The following is a 19,547-nucleotide window of genomic DNA, read 5'->3' on the forward strand; positions in this document are numbered from 1 at the left end:
GATCTGATATGGGCTGTAAAAGGATCACTTTGACGGCTGGGTAGGCAGTAGATTGAGGGCAGGAGTGGAAGCAGGGAGACTGGTTCAGGCCGGTATGTTAGTGGCACTGATGGTCTGTAGTGCTGGTGAGAAGATGGAGGGGAATGGACAAATGTGAGATATATTTTAGAGGTAGAATAGATAGACTTTTGATAGGATGTGGGAGTTAAAGGATGGAAGCATCAAGGATAACTTTTACATCTCTAGTTTAGAAACTGGGAGACTAATGGAGCCATGACTGAGACACAGCGACCTGGAGGGGAGTAGCTTAGTTCTGTCACATTAGCAGCCCTTAAATGTTAGTTCTTATTATTTCCCTGTATTTGCGTTGTATCTCTCTGATTACATTTTAAGTTCCCTGAAGGCAGAAGGCCGTGTTTTAAATTACACTGTTTTTCCTACAACATATATCATATGCCTCAGCCCTGAGAGATGGTGAATATTTAAATTGATTAATAGAAACTGTGCCATACTGTTTTTTGAATCATCTGTAAGTCCTCATTACTTGAAGTAAGCAATTAAAGGAATTGGAGGAAATTTCCATTTTCATAGGTCATAAATAAAAAATGAGGCTTTTCTCTTTCCTGTCACATTCAGAATTATTATTTAAAATGCTCACTTGAGTAAGGCTTGGGGTTACGCTAGTGTGGAGTCCACAGGCTGGCTCACCACCTCCAGGTGCCTCCCTCCACAGATGTGCACTGGGAATTACACGTTCGTCCCGTACATGGTGACTCCACACAACAAGGTCTACTGCTGTGACTGTAGCTTCATGAAGGGGTTGTCAGAACTCATGCAGTCCAACTTCGAGCTGCTTCTGGGACCCATCTGCTTACCTCTTGTGGATCGTTTCATTCAACTTCTGAACGTGGCACAAGCTGGCTCCAGGTAAGTTTAATAAATGAAGTGTTAGTCTACTTATTTGTGCATGTGATGAGATGTTTCTTAGATATAGTACACAGCAGCCAGGAAGCAGGAAAACTGTATAATATCCTCTAGTGTTAAAAGAGATGCCCCGTAGTTGACATGTTGCTTTTTATTCACTTATTCACAGACTAACTTGAAATCAGAAATATAAAGGACTGCTGTGTTATACTGATAATAGAGCTAAAAATAAATTTAAAGTACAGAAACATTATCCTAGTAAATGTCCAGGGACTTTTATTTTAAGAGCAAGAACTCTGCAAAAATTGCTGAGAGCATTATTATATTTTATTTAAATATAATATTATATGGTTTCTTATTTATTTTTATTTAAGGGTCATTTATATTGTTAAATGATGATGCTGAGTCAGAAAGTAAAGGTAATATTATGTTCAAATCATAGGCACACCTTAATTTATTTAGGATATTTATACTCAAAACCATAAAATTAAAAATAAAGTTTGGGCATTTTAAATGGTTCATTACAAGTTCTTGGGAAATTCATTAACATAGGATATCTACCTTTAATTCTTCCTAAAGCAAGGCAGAGTGTCAATAGAAATATAGGACTTCCAGATTTCTTAATAATGCTACTTATATGAGGTGTTCATTCTGTGCATCTTAATGAATTGAAAGCTACCAATGATGCAAATGCCATTCTTTTCCATATGAAATTATTACTTTTCATTGAAATTCTTTCTAGTATTAACTCTTTGAAATGTGTTTTCCCATTAGCCAGTATTTCCGGGAATCTATACTCAATGATATCAGGAAAGCTCGTAATTTATACACTGGCAAAGAACTGGCGGCTGAATTGGCAAGAATTCGGCAGCGATTAGATAATATTGAAGTCTTGACAGCAGATATTGTCATAAATCTGTTACTTTCCTACAGAGATATACAGGTAAGAAGATGCTTAAAATCTTTTTCATGTAGTACTAGTATATTGGAAATATATGGGAGTATCAACATCAAATTTCAGTTAACTATGTCATTCATGTGAGTACATGTAATTTTTTATTGACTCTTGTATGCTTTCTGTCCCAAGATTTTATGATGAACGAGATAGATTCATATGAGTAACAGTTAGTGATTGTGAAAGACTTGTATTATAAAGGTCTTTTTCCTCCAGAGGGACTTAAAGACAAATCTGCAAGCATAGCTAACCCAGGGACAATCTGTTCTATTACGTTAGCCTCAGGTACACCTGCCAGTGAATAAAAGTAAAAGCTTTGTTTTGGCAAATAGCCAAAATTTTGAGAGTTTTTTAAGACATATCTTCATTGAAATTATGTTGCTTGAAATTGATAGCCAGAAGGAATAAATATGCAATTGATTAATTATAAAAATAACTTTAAAATATTTTTAATTTTTTAATTACTGTTGACATATAATATGTTTTAGCTATACAACATAATGATCAGACATTCTGATAACTTACAATGTGATCACCCCACACATAGTTATCACAGTATTGTTCACTGTGTTCCCTATGCTGTACTCTTACATCCCTGTAAAAAGAACTTTTAAAATATATAAGACACACCCACATTCCCTACTATTTTATTGACATGTCTTGGAATTGTAAAAATATGGTAAATTGAATGAAACTTTCTGAGTTGGGGATTTGCGATTAGATTTTTACAGTAAAATTTAAATGAATTCTGGTTTCTTATTTTCAGCCTTTCAAGCCTGAGTTAAGAACAGCAGAGATTCGTCCATGTGGAGAAGTGTGGCACTTAGGATCCTATGACTAGAGTAGCTTATTCATGTTGAAATGAAGTTGTTTTGCCCTAACCAGTTTGGCTCAGTGGATAGAGCGTCGGCCTGTGGACTGAAGGGTCCCAGGTTCGATTCCAGTCAAGGGCATGTACCTTGGTTGCGGGCACATCCCCAGGAGGAGGTGTGCAGGAGGCAGCTGATCGATGTTTTTAACTCTCTGTCCCTCTCCCGTCCTCTCTGTAAAAATCAGTAAAATATATTTTTTAAAAAAAAGAAAGAAATGAAGTTGTTTTGTTGATGATAACAGAAGTTCAATCAGTTGCTCCATGTTCTTGATATTTTGGAAATTATTTTTTTTTAAGTAATTGATAGGGCACTGCATGCCAGGAATCTGGCCCCATGGAGAGGTACAACCGTATCAAGTCAGTATAGAATTATCATGCTAGATGGTTTATTGTTTTGCTGGTTAGATGTGGTAACTGTATTTCTAATGTTTTAATCTATATAATCAAAACCCTTGTCTTTTTTTAAAGTTTCTTCTTGGTTGTATCTTTTTCAAAGTATTCCTTGGATTTTAGTTCTGTTTTTAATGCCCTACTCAGATTAAGATACCTGGTTGTCAAAAATCATATCATTGTCAGAACTTTCTCCTACTGGTTTAATTCTATGCTGTTCTTCTCCTGTTTAAAGGAATATGATTCTATTGTGAAGCTGGTAGAGACTTTAGAAAAGCTGCCAACCTTTGATTTGGCCTCCCATCATCATGTGAAGTTTCATTATGCATTTGCACTGAACAGGTAAGAAGAAAAAGTTCCTGTTCACAATGTGCTGACATATTATTTTTTAACCTGTATATTCTTTCTAGGGTATATTTTTTTGCTTTAGCCCTGCAACCACTCCCTATAAGAATGCAGTATTAATATTTCCACTTCAACCATGTAAAATATAGGAAGCATGAATTTTTATTATTTTATGATTTTTTGTTAGTAATAAAAAATTTGCAATCTTTTAATAAGAAAATCCTTAAAATTCTTCTCTGTCAAAGGTTATATCTGCTATTTACATGTTTTTAGAATTTTTTAAATTACATGAATATGATATTACTTTAAGCAAACATACTCAATACCAAGTGGTTATTCACGCAAAAATTAACTAAAATAGGCCCGGCTGGCATGGCTCAGTGGTTGAGTGGCGACCTATGAACCAGGAGGTCATGGTTCAATTCTCGCTCAGGGCATGTGCTTGAGTTGCAGGCTTGATCCCCAATGTAGGGCATGCACATGGCAACCGATCAATGATTCTCTCTCATCTTTGATGTTTCTGTCTCTCTTTCTCTCCCTTCCTCTCTGAAATCAATAAAAATATGTATATTTTTAAATTGACTAAAATAGGTTTAAGGGTAGTTATGTCTAGGTGAACGTATTTTGAACCAGATAATATTTTCACTAGGACTGCTCTGAACACACCTAATTATAATCATAGATCATGTATCCATTAATCTTCTAGGTCCAGGACTAATACTGCTGCTTCTAGTCCTGCCTCTCTCCCTTCTGTCCCCATCATGGCACACAACATACATACTTGCTGTTTTAGAATGAGCTACACAAAGCAGCTTTTTAAATAATTGATTGGTCACACATAGAAATCAGGCAATCCTTGGGTTAAAGTTGACTTGTTGGTATTGTCTGTGAATTACTTTGCTCAGTGTTTTGGAGCAAAAGCCATTAAAACCTAAAGTCGGAGTTTTGTCCCTGTTTGGATTAGTTGACTCTGCTCCATTTGGGGCCACAAACTGCATTCCTAATCTCACGTCACCAGCTTGAACTTGCATATAGACTGCAGGGAAATTGGAAGGACTATGGATAGGTAAGAACAAGCCATCACCGTTATCAGAAAAGCAATTCAAGGGAGATCCTTGTTAGAACCAGGAGACAAGCAGTAGGATTAAAAAACAGAAAGGGTTGGGACGGAGGCTTGCAGAGGACTTTCAAAGTCTAATTGTTTTTATTCTGCCTAGTGTGAATCAATATATTAGAATTTTAAAAAGATAATTGCCCTACCTGGTTTGACTCAGTGGATAGAGTGTCGGCCTGTGGACTGAAGGGTCTCAGGTTCGATTCTGGTCAAGGGCACATGCCTGGGCTGTGGGCTCAATCCCCAGTGTGAGGCGTGCAAGAGGCAGCCAATCAATGATTCTCTCTCATCATCAATGTTTCTATCTCTCCCTCTCCCTTCCTCTCTGTAATCAATAAAAATATTTTTTAAAAAAGATAATTGACCTAATCTGTATTGAAACTGATGTTTTTCTCCCCCTACCTTAGGAGAAATCTCCCTGGAGATAGAGCAAAAGCTCTTGATATTATGATTCCCCTGGTGGAAAGTGAAGGGCAAGTTGCTTCAGATATGTATTGCCTAGTTGGTCGAATCTACAAAGACATATTTTTGGACTCTAATTTCATGGACACTGAAAGTAGAGACAATGGAGCTTTTTGGTGAGTACGGAGGAGAAGATGCTTGACAAATGTATGACATAAAAAAATGTTTGCAAGTTGAAGAGTTACATTACTGTTATTATCATTTAGATTATGTGTTATGAAATGAACCTTAGAATTTATAGCTTTAGTAAACAAGTTTGATGAAATTCATTGAATATGGCAGAGTAAATTGGGGTACATTAGATGAAAAGATATTTTTAATATAATTTTTAAAAGACATTTTATATGTAATATGACAGAAATATAAGTTTGTGGAAAATTTATAAAGGTTTATTAAAGACATGAAAGAAGAGCTGAATGAATGGGAAAATATACCACGTTTGTGGATGAGAAGACTTGATACTTTAAAGATGTAATTATCCTCAGCAGGCTTTTTATGTAATTTGACAGCCTACAGATCTAGGAAGCTGGGCAAAATCCAAGCAGGATAAAAGGAAAAGCATCCTTCATCACATCATAGTAGAATTGCTAAGAAAATCAAAGAAAATATCATAAATACAACTTAGGTAAAAAGATACATTGTATATAGGGGAAAGAGTGCCTCCTGACTACTCATTAGAGTGAAACCAAAAGACAATGGAATAGCATCTTTAAAGTGCTTAAAGAAAAAAAAAAAACAGTCAACCAATAATTCTATATCCAGTGATAATGCTTTCAAAAATGAGGTGAAATAAAGACTTTTCTAAATTAAAAAAACAACCACTGAGATAATTTGTTGCCAGCAGACCTTTACTACAAGAAATGTTTAAAGGAAAATCTTTAGGTTGAACGGAAGTGATGCCAGATGGAAAGTTGGATATATAGGTAGAGCACTGGAAATGGTAAATATATGAATAAAAATAGAAATATCAACAAAGTGAAAAAATAAACCCCAGATAGGGAGCAATGCATGTTACCAATATAGAATCTATATAAAAAACTCCTAAAATATTTAATAAAAAATGTTATAAATGGGCATAGGCTATGAGCAGGCCATACACAAAAGCAGAATCACAAATGGCCAATAAACATTTTTAAAACATATAAAAAAGATGCTTTACCTGCAATCTAAAACAATGATATACCATTTTATACTGTTTATCCTATATAATAAAGAGCTAATATGCAAATGGTTGTCACACCCTCAAGCCATCATGCCATCGAAGCTCAGACACAACACTGGGGAGAGAGGAATGGGGACCAGCCAGGCAGCGGCTCAGCAGAGGGACAAGCCGCCCTCCCTACAGTCCCGGGCACCAGCTGCTAGGGCTGTGGTCTGGGAGAGCTACTCCTAGTTATACACCCTAAGGCAGCGGTTCTCAACCTGTGGGTCGTGACTCCTTTGGCGGTTGAACTACCCTTTCACAAGGGTCGCCTAAGACCATCCTGCATATCAGATATTTACATTACGATTCATTACAGTAGCAACATTGCAGTTATGAAGTAGCAACGAAAATAATTTTATGGTTGGGTCACAACATGAGGAACTGTATTTAAAAGGCCAGAAGGTTGAGAACCACTTCCCTAAGGGAACTCTAAGTTTCTCTCCATAAAAGTGTCATATCACACACACACACACACACACACACACACATCTACACTAATAAAAGAGAAAAATGGTAATTGGCGTATGGCGATACCGTTTTCATTGGCTAATCAGGGCTATATGCAAATTAACTGCCAACTAAGATTGGCAGTTAACTGCCAACTAAGATTGGCAGTTAACTGCCAACAAGATGGCGGCTAATTTGCATATGTAGGCACAATGCAGGGAGGCAAAAGGGAAAACAGGAAGAAGCCCCCTGCCACTGACAGTGATCTGAAACCCAGTGGGGAGCTAAGAGCTGGGGGGCAGGGCAAAGGCGGCCCTGGGGCCGCCTTTGCCCTGCCCCCCAGCCATGATCGGAGAATCAGGTGCCTTTGCCGCCCTGGCCAGTGATAGCAGGAAGTAGGGGGGGAGCCAGCGATGGGAGCTGGGCAAGGTCGAAGCTGGCAGTCCCAGGAGCTAGGGGTCCCTTGCCTGGGCCTAAAGCGAAGCCCACGATCGCGGCGCCCCCCGCTGCCACTGCAGATCCCCGCTGCCTGGGCCGGACGCCTAGGCCAGAGGCGTTAGGCCTGGGCAGGAGCGGAGCCTGCAACCACGGGGAGCTGGGGGTCCCCTGCCCAGGCCTGACACCTCTGCCAGAGGCCTCAGGTCTGGTCAAGGGGCCGATCCGGTGATTGGTGATCGGAGGGTGATGAGGGTCAACTCCTCTGGCTGAGGCATCAGGCCTGGGTGGGGGGCGGAGCCGGGGATTGGGGGGAGATGATGGTCCCCTTGCCCAGTCCTGAAGCCTGGGTCAGAGGCGTCAGGCGTGGGCGGGGGGTGGAGCAAGCGATCAGAGGGAGATGGGGGTCCCCTGCCCAGGCATGATTCCTGGGCCAGAGGCCTCAGGCCTGGGCGGGGGCCAGAGCCAGTGATCGGGGGGAGATGGGGGTCCCCTGTCCAAGCCTGACACCTCTGGCGGAGGCGTCAGGCCTGGGCAAGGGGCCGACCAGGCGATCGGAGGGTGATGGGGGTCAACACCTGAGGGCTCCCAGTATGTGAGAGGAGGCAGGCTGGGCTGAGGGACACTCCGCCCCCCCCCCCCCCACACACACACACACAGTGCACGAATTTCGTGCACCGGGCCCCTAGTATACATATATAAAATATGTTGAGCAAAATAAGCAAATGGAAGGATACACAGAGTACAATATCATTTATAGAAACTTTAAAAGCAATCATACACATCTAAGAAAAGTGTATATGCTTGAATTTACATCCTAAATTCCCAGTTCAGTATATTAGTTACCAGTGGGGAAGGAGTAGAAAAGGATCATGGAGTGATTTACATGCAGCTGCAAGAATATTTAAGACATTTTACTTTTTAGGCTGAGTGATGGGTATGTGAGGGTGTTTCTTATATTATTCTTTTGTACTTCTTAATATTCCTAAAGCATTCCTAAAATATCCCCTGATTAAAGAGTATATTAAAGGAGGTTGACATACTTCAGGAGTCCCTCCATTATAGCCATAAATTTTTAAAGTTATGAAACAGAAATCTTAACTTTTAAAGTCTTTTATCATTTCAGCAGTTTAAAGGGGAGTTGAAATTAGGATAGTGGATTATAATCAGGGAGGACAATTTAGGGACAGGATTTTCTTAGGTCCTTGTAGAAAGCTTTTGTTTGGACATTTACATTCGTATAATAAATTTTTACTACAACCCAGAGAGTTTTACATTTTCTCTTAACAAATTTTCTTCTTACAAGAAGGGAATGTTACTATGCAGTCCATTGCTGGAAGATTTACACTTTAAGAAAATTCTTAATTGTAGGAAAATTAGAACCTTACATTTGAAGCATTGTGCCAATATAAATGCTTTGATATGGTAGTGATAATGAAATGCAGAAGTAATCTTTAAAGGCCTGATCTTCATGGCCAGTGAATTTAAATAGAAAACATCTCTTATGAAGTTAGTGAGCATCGTGCACAGGAATAAAATAGAAGTGTTTCCCCATTTGAAAACCAAACAATTTATACTACAGAGAGCTTTCCAGGTCACATAAAGTTTAGGTAAGGAACAATTTTTTCTGGTTGTACTTTTGTTTTAGCTTTCTATACTTCCAGATTCTGGCTCCTTTTTTATGGTTCCCATTTAGCTTAGGAACATTAACGGTCTCTCAAAGGAGCTCTGTGTTCAAGGTTTTCAGGTCAAATTGAAGATGTCAGATTTCTATTTCATTTTAAGGTATCCACTAATTTTCTAGGAAGAACAGGGAAGACTGTGAGAACTTAAAGCCTTTTAATGGGAGGGTCCTTAGGAATTGCTCTTTATTGACCTTGTGTGTGTCACTCACTGATTTATTAAGTAACATAAGAATGTCACTTTTACTGTAGATTACTTATCTATAACCTGCCACTATTGTCATTATGTGTTTTTGCCCTAATGGTTGCTAAGAAGGTTTCCCTCCGTTTTAGCATGGGTGTTTTTTTCCACGCCCTCTCACTGTACAGCTACTTCGGTGTTTCTTAGTGTTTTGATCCAACTCCCGCAGTACTGCAGACCCACTCATGCGTGTTGGTGTGCTGGCCTTGTCCCCAAGCTCCATTTCTTTTAGGGCTGAGAAGTAAAAGCACCTTGTCAGGGTGCTGACACAAAGGGTATCATCGAGGTTATTAGGCTTCCTGACCATACTTACCCTGGATACCACATTTCCTGAGTCATGGGTCCCGAAGGGATGTTTCAACTGACCTTTTAGAGCCTCTGGGTTTCCACTTGTCAAACCCTGATGCTGGGATAAGGAGTGGGATGTCATGGCGGGCTCTTCCCACTGACACTCTCCCTGGCCTGACTCATTTTCTGTTGGCTTGAACAGACAGCAGTCTACTGATCACAGAAAGTTTAAGGATAAGATCTTCAACATAGTAGAAAAACAGTCCCAAGCAGTTGTGATTTCAATGACTCATAGAGTCTTTCTGGCAGTTCCCCTTTCTAACATCATTACAGAGTTCAATGTCCCTCCTACATTGGAGGGAGAACGTCTTACATGCTGAGCATTGTATTTGGTACAAGTACTGTGCCAAGGCACCCTTTTACTTCTAGGTTAACCTCTAATGCAGGTCTGGGGCTCAGAATGCAAAAATAGAAAATTAAGAAAAATGTTTATAGCTTAGATATTTAAAGTTTGCAGACTTGTAATATGTTAAAACAAACTTTCATTGTTGAGTCTTATCTAGAAGAGAGGGTGAGTTGTGCAAAAATAGAAAATAAAGTTTTCTTTATTTTCATAAAAAAAGTTTATAGTTTACATTTTCTGAAGTTTGCCTGGATGGAGGCGAATGGTTTGAATGAACACATCCTGCTGATATAAGTCTAAAAAAATAGTGCTCTAACATTTGATGTTTCTCATTGTCACTTCCTTAGTTAATTTTGTTCACTGAAGCTCTCTTGTGGGTGTCTAAAATAAGTTAAGGTCTGAAAAATGCCTTTTTGATCTCTGGATAAACTGAGGTTAGCTTTCAGTTACTAAAAGATTGTAGCTTTTTATCATGGCTGTTCACTATACAGTTATTTATATAAGCTAAAGAAAGCAGCAGTGGTGCTTCTCATTAAGTCTTACTAGAGAATATTGTGGACTGGTATGGAATAAAGAGCAAGAGAAGAGAGTGAACCTGGCAGGATATTCAACTTTGGAAGTATGAAATATTGTGACCCAATAGCCTAGATTTACACCCTAAAAACAGGCCACGAGTTTCTGAAGTGGCAGATTGAACCGGAATGACCCAAGGAAATATTATGGACCATGATTTGGAGGGTCATGGAGAGTTCACTGCCAAGATTATGTCTACAATTTTTTAACCTAATTTAAAAACAAAATAACTATGAAGTAGTTATGCTGAGTTTCCATGCAGCGGGACTCACTCAGAACATTCTGTTATATTGAAGGCTTAGGGAAAGCAGACATTTTTCTTCCCATTTTACATCTGAGGCAATTGAAACGCAAAGAACTTAAGTGAATTTCTTGATGTCCTGTGACTAATAAAATTTCAAATCTAGCCCAGCCTATGTGACTCAGTGATTTAGTGTCGTTCCATTCCTAGTCAGGGCACATACCTGAGTTTTGGGCTCGACCCCCAGTAGGGGGTGTGCAGGAGGCAACCGATCAGTGATTCTCTCTTATCATTGATATTTCTATCTCTCCCTTCCTCTCTGAAATCAATTTAAAAAACATATATATTTTTTTAATTTAAAATCTAGGTGTGTGTTTTTTCAAATCCAGTGTTGTTTTCATTACATTTCAGAAACAGGCATTTCCAGGAATGCCTGTACCATTTTATTGAAGAGGCATGAACTTTTGGGAAACTGACAGGAGATAAAAATTCACTCAGTATAAACTAAAGCAAATTACTTAACCTTTAGGAAATTCTGATTCAACAACAACAACAACAACAACAACAACAACAACAACAAATATATATATTTTATTGATTTTTGATTGAGAGGAAGGGAGAGGGAGAGAGAGAGAGAAACATCTATGTGAGAGAGGAACATTGAATTGAGCCCAAAACCTGGGCATGTGCCCTGACTGGGAACCGAATTGGTGACCTTTTTGATGCATGGGACAATGCTCAACCAACTGAGCCACACTGCCAGGGCGGAAATTCTGTTGTTGTTGTTCTTTTAATTTAAAAAATAAGAATAATACTTACCTAGATGAGTTAGAATGTACTTAGCATCCTTTAAGTAGCAGAATACTTACTCCAATGAATTTAAATAAAAAGGAAATAGATCTTTCAAAACATGAAGTTCCGAAATAGGGCTTGGTCTGGCATAGGTTGAGTCAGCAGCTTAAAAAACTAGGCCAGGTCTTTTCCATCATTAGTGCTGTAGGTGCCTACAGCCATTTCAGGCATAAACCCAATTCAGCTACAGCAACGTCTGGAGATGCAAGGAAGACACCCTTTTCTGTATTTTTTGTCTTAGGGCTGGGAAACACGTTCATAAAAACCCACGCCATACTGGAAATATCAGGGGGAGCACTTTGTAAAGTATATTATTGTCTAACCACTATACTGTACACCTAAAACTAATATAATTTTGAATATAAATTGTAATTGAAAAATAAAATTAAGAAATAGGGGAAAGGAACCCTACACCAGACTGTCTTTACATTTCTTCATGCTTCTAGTATTTCATCATCAGCCCAATACTACACAGATCATGGGCAAAGTTATTACAACTGGTTTAGCTGATCACTTTAGGAGGAATGAGTGGTCTGCTGTGAGGATTAAATAAAGCAATATATGTTAACGTCCTAGAATAGTAGGCACTTGGTGTTATATCCTTAGTATATAATATGTGAGAATGTTTTGCATTTTTTATATATTGTTATATTTATCCCTGTTCAAAATGGACATTAATGAGATTAAAATTCCCTTTTCCTAAAACATTCCTAAGAGTTTTCTTTCCCTCTGGAGAAAGAAAAACATTGTAGCTGATGGAAAAGTTATAGAGTCTCTGTATACTTTTATACAGGCTTTGTTTGAATTTCATATGCCAGGGCTGTCGTGGGGTCATGAGGGATAGGCAGAGATTGGACTCAGACTTGGTTTTAGAGATGATGATATTCTCATTCTTAAGGGGGTGATATTCTCATTCTTAAGTCATTTTCAGAAGTTTGAAAACAAAATAGGTGTCCGTACTGTATTAGCATAACCATGTCTCTCCTGTTGTAATGCCAAAAATAGATCTATAGGCAGGAAATTAAATGCATTAAGGATTTTTGGGGTTTTTTTTTTAGCATTAATGTGTTCATTTTTCCATAATAACCTGAGACAGCTTTGCCTTATCAACTAATTTTCTTTTACGTCAGTGACGGTGCTGTTCAAACAGTAGTGTGTGCCAGTAACACTTCAGTTTTTATGTTATTAGTGGGGGTGGCTTTACTTTGGAAGAGTTATGTAACAAACCAATCAACCTACAAATAAAGATCTATGTCTAGTTTCCATTTGCCAGATTAGTCATTTATTCTTTTTATTGGCTTTAAGATATCTTTCTCCGTGTTATCTCTATTTCTACTACCCTGTATACCCCCCAGAGTTTTATCTCATCCTTTTTCCATTGACATCATTTTTTGTTTAGTTTTTTATTGTGTCTATGAGCTGAGTTTCCCATTTTTGGATGATTTTTGTTTTTAGAACACAAAGCCTGAAGAGTTCTTAGTGACTCAGCATGACTCCCAGCTCATTGGTGTGCAGGCGTAGATGGCTCCTAAAGGGCCAGCAATTCTAGGATGACCTGGAGACTTGGGTAAAACACACCGTACGCCCATGGTTGCTTTGTAAACAAGGACCCTGCTACATCGATACCTTGACCTTGATTTAATACTGCATTCAGCGGAAAATAGGTTGGATGAAGCTCTGTTACAGCATGATCAAGTTGAAATGCAAGAATGATAATATTTAATATGTCGTTGTGGAGGTTTCCTAATTGTGGCTAACAAGTATTGAGCACCTAGAGAGAGCAGCTAAAGCTTGAGTTATGTAACATAGTTGTCAGAGGGATGACTGAGAGAATTGGAAGTTTTCCAGGATTATGCTGAAAAAGGAGAATATGGGAGAATATGGAAACCTGGCTAAACATCATATCAGTTGGGAGCTTTTCACAATACTATGTTCATTATCCCTGGAGATTCTGCTTAGTGAGTCCATTTTATTGAACAGTTAACCGTAATTGATAATATGACTATTCCTTTTTATTAAGTGTTTAGATTGCCCCCATAGTTTTGTTGTTAAACAAACAACAAAACTCCCTAAATCTTTACTGTTCTTTATATCCTTAAAGCTTTGATTAAGTTTAAGCCCCTGGCCCCACCTCTATCTCCTCTTCAGAGCATTCCCAGAAGTGTCTCCATCTATCTCCCCAATCTTCTTAAAACCTGGGTTTTGCATTTTAAGCTGAGAAAATTGGCAGTTATTGCAAGGATAAGTTTAGATTGATCATAAACATACAAAAACTGTTCATTCTCAGGAGCAATCAAGTGTACGTTAAAACCCTGAGCTGTGCTTTCTTGTTGTGATCAGTTGGCAAAGATGAAAAGAGATGAGAATACTTTATTTTGACATGGGTGCAATGGGAAAGTGGCTCTCCTATACTTCTCTGGGGAATATTAATTAGTAAAACCTTTCTCTAAAGCAATTTGGCATTGTGCATCAAGCGCTTTGAAATAATTCAGGTTCTTTAGTCCATTTAATATCCTTTGGAAACCATCCTAAAGAAATAGCACATACAGAAACAAAGATAGGTATACAACAGTGAATTTTATGATGAAAAAAAATTAGAAGAAACCTAAATGTCCAAATGAAGGATAACATCCCCATGTGATGGAATGTCATTCATTCAGATTTGGAGGGGTTTGGTGATAAAAGTACAGTTTGAGACAAAAGTAGGTTTTTAGTTGTGAGAATATGAAACAGTTTATTCTTGTATTATTACTTAGTAACTAGGGGTCCAGTGCATGAACTCATGCACCTTAAAAGGAACTGTGGGCCACGAGGCTGTGGTGGGCACAGGGGCGGGTCTCAGTCCATCCTCGGCCCCCGCCAGGCCCCTCCCACTGCAACCCCCCATCCCCCATCTGCCGGCATCCCTGCTCCCGCCACCACCCACACGCTGATGGCACTGACCAACACTCGCACCCACTGATGGCACAGAGCGATTGGGGCCAGTGCCAGCAGCAAGTGCAAGCTGCAGCTGCTGCCCTGATTGCCCCTCAGGAGCAGGGGGAGGTGGAGAAGCCCTCAGGGGCGATTGGGACCGACGCTGGGCACCGGCAGCGGGTGTGAGTGGGTGGCTCCAGCGCTGGCAGCGGGTACAAGTGGGGCTGGTGCCAGAAGCAGGTGTGAGCGCTTGGCGGGACTGTTGTGCACAGGAGCAAAGAATTTTCAGTAACCGCCAGAGGCTCACCCTGATGACAATGACTGGCACCCCGCCTTGGTCTGGTGCCTCCACTCACCTGCTCCACCATCCCACTGTGGCCAATGCCTGCCATGTTCCACACGTGCTCCCTGGTGGTCAGTGCATGTCATAACGGCCGATTGTTCAGTTGTTCTGCCATTTGGGCTATTTGCATATTAGTGTTATATATAGAGAGATTATTGTATTACTTTCCATATGAACAACTGTAAACCTGCTTTCACCTTTACCCTGTATACATGGCATAAAACTTACCATTTTAGCCATTTTTGATCATGTAATTCAGTGAAATTAAGTACATTTGCATTGCTGTGCTACCATAATCACTTTCCATATAAAACTTTCCTCCTCTTGCATAACTCAAACTCTATATCTGTTTAACAATTTCCTATTCTTTCTCCCCTTATCCCAACCCCTGGCAACCACCATCCTATTTTCTGTCTTTATGAATTTGACTACCCTAGTAATATAAGTGGAATCTTGTCTTTTGGGTATGTGACTGGCTTATTTTACTTATAATGATGTTCTCTTGAGTTCATCCATGCTGTAGCATGTGTCAAAATTTTCTTTTTAAGGCTGAATAATTGTATGTATACACCACATTTTGTTTATCTATTCATCTATCGATGGACATTTGGGTTGTTTCCACATTTTGGCTATTGTGAATAATGCTGCTATTGAACACTGGTGCAAAAATATCTGTTTTGAGTTCTCTGCTTTCAATTCTTTTGGATATATACCCAGAAGGAAATTGTGGTTTTAAAAATCTTTAATATATCGAAGTTTAAAAGATTATAAAGAGCATGATTCTCTTTTTTGGGGGGAGGGAAGTATGCACATAATAAAAGGACTGGAAAAACATAGTGAAAAACAATTTGGGGCTCTTTATTTTCTTTCTGACTTTTCTATTGTAAGGAATATATACAAATACATAGTTTGAATTAAATAGAGGGCCCCACCATTTTCAGATGAATGAACAAAGTAATCTGGCAATAGCTTTTTTCTAATGCTGTACTGCTTTACCTCTGGGTTATAAAAATGATAATTTCAGAAATATCCCTAGAGATGTAAAGCACCATGAAATTCAGTTTAATTACTTGTATGTCTCTCAGAAAGAATCACAGCTGTTAGATCACAGAGAGGGAAAATGACAGCTAAATAGGAAGAACTTGACTTGAGCTTAGTTTCTTCTTTGATAGCAAGTACATGTTCTTTATGTAGAAATAACCAGCTCAGGAATATTTCCGTTATTCTTGACTTTGTTGAACGTCTCAGCGCAGATGCCAGAAGTGAAGTAAGGCTTTCTTCTAAAGACATCACTCCATAATCAGGTGCTGAGAGCCAGCTTGCAATCCGCTGACAGATGCAGTCCTAATGCAGCAACCCTTGAACACAATCTATTGCTTTGAAAGCTTAACGAGAAGTTTTCATCTTTTTAATCTAATAATGAGTTGAAGAATACAGATTACTTATCTTATTTCTACAAGTATTTAGTACCAGAATAGAAAAAAATCAACAGTAGTGGAAATGCCTGTGTGCAGTTACTCAAAGCCACCGGACTTCTCTTAAGATGTGAATGTCTGGTTCCATCCTTAAGATTTGCTTTCTTCATGAAGTCTTCTTTCATTTAGCTTCACTCACATATAAGCATTTTATTTATCTTTATAGATAGATTTAAAATATTAACCATTTTTAGAGATTTCTTTATGTAAGGACTAACTAACATATTGTTCATGTTCATTTATCCTCTTGCTAGTTAAAAACCTTGACGTTTTCGACGACATAAAATTTCTTATTTGGTGCATTTTTATGGGCACATTTAGCAGTCTTGCCATATCATTCTTTTGCAAATGCTAGTCTTCAGTCTAATAAGATCAATCGAATATATTTTGTGACAAACACCGTTCTTTGCAAGAATTCATTGATATCTATTTCTGTTGTAGAGTACAAACTTTATCCTTAGTATGAAAACAGTTCTCTACTTTTATTTTTTATTATCTTTCCTTTTTCACCCAACTCACTTTTACTAAAAAAAAAAAAAGAAAAAGAAAAAGAAAAAAGAAAAAAGAAAAAGGTAATGAAAAAGGACTTCAAAAAAATTTTTTTTAATATATTTTATTGATTTTTTACAGAGAGGAAGGGAGAGGGATAGAGAGTTAGAAACATCGATGAGAGAGAAACATCCATCAAGCTGCCTCCTGCACACCCCCTACTGGGGATATGCCCACAACCAAGGTACATGCCCTTGACCAGAATTGAACCTGGGACTCTTCAGTCCACAGGCCAACACTCTAGCCCAGGGGTGGGCAAACTTTTTGACTCGAGGGCCACAATGGGTTCTTAAACTGGGCCGGAGGGCCGAAACAAAAGCATGGATGGAGTGTTTGTGTGAACTAATATAAATTCAAAGTAAACATCACTACATAAAAGGGTAAGGTCTTTTTTTCTTTTTTAGTTTTATTCATTTCAAACGGGCCGGATCTGGCCCGCGGGCCGTAGTTTGCCCACGGCTGCTCTAGCCACTGAGCCAAACTGGTCAGGGCCAAAAAAAATTTTTCAACACAGACCAATGGGTAAGCAAAGTGATACAGAGAACAGGGCTCAGGCTTGGAATCCAGCAGAGCTAGGTAAAGTTCCTGCCTGACCACTTATAAATTACGTGGCTTAATATTTCCATGCTTCAGTTTCCTGATCAGTAAACCTGAGAAAATCCTCCTATCTTAAAGAGTTGTCAGATTTAGAAATATTAAGCCTGATGGGTCAAGTATAATGCCTTATACCTAGGAAGTACTTAGTAATCTGAGCCAGCTAAAATTGTTTCTTTTTTACCATTTGGTGTTAATCCCAGCTTTTCGAATGTTATCTGTGCCATATTGTATTCTTTGTTAGAGAGACACTGTTCCCCTTTGTAGGACTATTGTATTCTTTGTTAGAGAGACACTGTTCACCTTTGTAGGACGTATATATTGCCACCCCCTGACACCAGGTTTTGGTATGTGTCTTGATTGATTATCAGCAGAAGTTTAAGAGCCCTGTTGTGGTGGTGCTATGCGTACTTTTCCTTGGCTAATTCCCAGAGAAAGCTGCTCCTTCAAGCTAGATCCCAGAGGGAAACCAGTGTGGAGTGGAGCGAAACCAGTAATGCAGGAACAGGGCGTGAATAGCATTTCAAGCCACCGGGTTTGCTGTCATATAATACTGTGGCACACTTACCCAAAAACGCATCATCTTCAGCCAAAATGGGTGGTTTCAGTATTTTAACAGCTATATGTGTTTTTTTTTATCAAGTTTGAATCTTTAAAAAAAGTAATGGAATGATAAAATATATATGGAAGAGCAGTGACGTGAGACGCAGCAAGCCCTTAGGACGCGTACGCTCCTCTTCCTTCCTCTTTCTCCCTCCATCTTCGCGGGGGCGGCACAGGCCGCAGTTCAGTCCCCGACATGCAGCTGTTTGTCCGCGCCCAGGAGCTACACACCCTCGAGGTGACCGGCCGGGAGACTGTCTCCCAGATCAAGGCTCATGTAGCCTCGCTGGAGGGCATCGCTCCCGAAGATCAAGTCGTGCTCCTGGCGGGCACACCCCTGGAGGATGAGGCTACCCTGGGCCAGTGTGGGGTGGAGGCGCTGTCCACTCTGGAAGTAGCCGCCCGCATGCTTGGAGGTAAAGTCCATGGTTCTCTGGCCCGTGCTGGGAAAGTAAGAGGTCAGACCCCCAAGGTGGCCAAACAGGAGAAAAAGAAGAAGACTGGTCGGGCCAAGCGACGGATGCAGTACAACCGGCGTTTTGTCAATGTTGTGCCCACCTTTGGCAAGAAGAAGGGCCCCAGTGCCAACTCTTAAAGTCCTTTGTAATCTGGTTTTCTCTAATAAAGCCACTTAGCCCCCCCCCCCCCAAAAAAAAATATATATATATATGGAAAATCAGCACCAAGGAACCAGAGAATACAAATATGCCAGTAATAAGGATCAGCATGCTTGGTATAATTGAGCTTCAAGCTTTTTAGTAGTTGCATGAAAAAAAGATCATATACCAGTTCTTCAAAGGAAACGGAACTCTCCCTAGCAAGAAATGAAAGGACCCTACGTAGGCACAAGGGAATACACTGTCAATATTTTATAAAGTGGTGAATTCCAAAAATGTTAAAATGTAATGCACTGAAGGTGATATGCAATTCACTCATTTAATTCAGTCTGTAGCTTTTTGATCATATGGTTTTTATCAAGGTCAGGATTTAGACTACTGAAAGAAGTGAATAGATTACTTTTATCTTCTACATGCTGCTGTGTTTATCACTTGTCTCAGCCCAGTTCTTGGTGAGAAGTAGATGCATCTTCTCTTCATTCAGCAAGTATTTTGTAATCACCTGCAATGTGGCAGGCAGTCTGAAGATTGAGGTACTAGAGATTCAATGCTCAATATTACTGACAAGTTCCTTGCTCTCATGGGGCTTACATTCTATTGGGGAAGATAGATAACAAAAATCTCAGGTTGTTATAAATTCTGTAATAAATAAGAACTATTTAGAGTGTCCATTCCCCCCGTGTGTTATGCTAATATGTGATTGTCAAGAATTTTTTTTTATTTCACTTAAATTGCCACATTTATTGTCATAAAGTTGTTTTGAATATCCATTTACTTCTTTTTAAATGCCAGTAGGACCATCAATTTGTATTCTCTCTCTTTTCCTCTCCTCTCACTCCTCTCTCTCAGTCTGCTGCCTATGAGTTTATTAATTTTACTAATTTTCTTGTAGAACTAACTTTTTCCAGTGCTGACAACCTTTGGTGCACATCTGTTTTCTACTTCATTGATTTCTGCTATGTATTATATCCTTCTTTCCATTCTGTTTGAAGCTAATATATATATGAACACCTTTATCTTGAA

At 39.2% G+C, this 19,547-nt stretch overlaps 2 protein-coding genes across 2 annotated transcripts in view; both read left to right on the forward strand.

The window, feature by feature from the left end:
* MAP3K5 (mitogen-activated protein kinase kinase kinase 5) overlaps positions 1 to 19,547 on the forward strand; it is a 177,385-nt gene that overhangs the window by 77,422 nt on the left and 80,416 nt on the right. Inside the window, exons 4-7 of the mRNA XM_081093870.1 lie at positions 734 to 927; positions 1,699 to 1,867; positions 3,376 to 3,482; positions 5,007 to 5,177. Coding sequence (XP_080949996.1) covers positions 734 to 927; positions 1,699 to 1,867; positions 3,376 to 3,482; positions 5,007 to 5,177 — 641 coding nt within the window. The remainder of the gene's footprint in view (positions 1 to 733; positions 928 to 1,698; positions 1,868 to 3,375; positions 3,483 to 5,006; positions 5,178 to 19,547) is intronic.
* Positions 16,906 to 18,549, forward strand: LOC308521061 (ubiquitin-like FUBI-ribosomal protein eS30 fusion protein). The gene has a single exon (XM_081093871.1). It carries the CDS (start codon positions 18,104 to 18,106, stop codon positions 18,500 to 18,502), a length of 399 nt encoding a protein of 132 aa, XP_080949997.1. The 5' UTR covers positions 16,906 to 18,103; the 3' UTR covers positions 18,503 to 18,549.

Source organism: Myotis nattereri, assembly GCF_964212035.1.
Source record: "Myotis nattereri genome assembly, chromosome: 6".
NCBI lineage: Eukaryota > Metazoa > Chordata > Mammalia > Chiroptera > Vespertilionidae > Myotis > Myotis nattereri.

Excerpts from the sequence above, each read along its gene's own strand:
- LOC308521061 (XM_081093871.1), top strand. The coding sequence starts at position 18,104 with ATGCAGCTGTTTGTCCGCGCCCAGGAGCTACACACCCTCGAGGTGACC.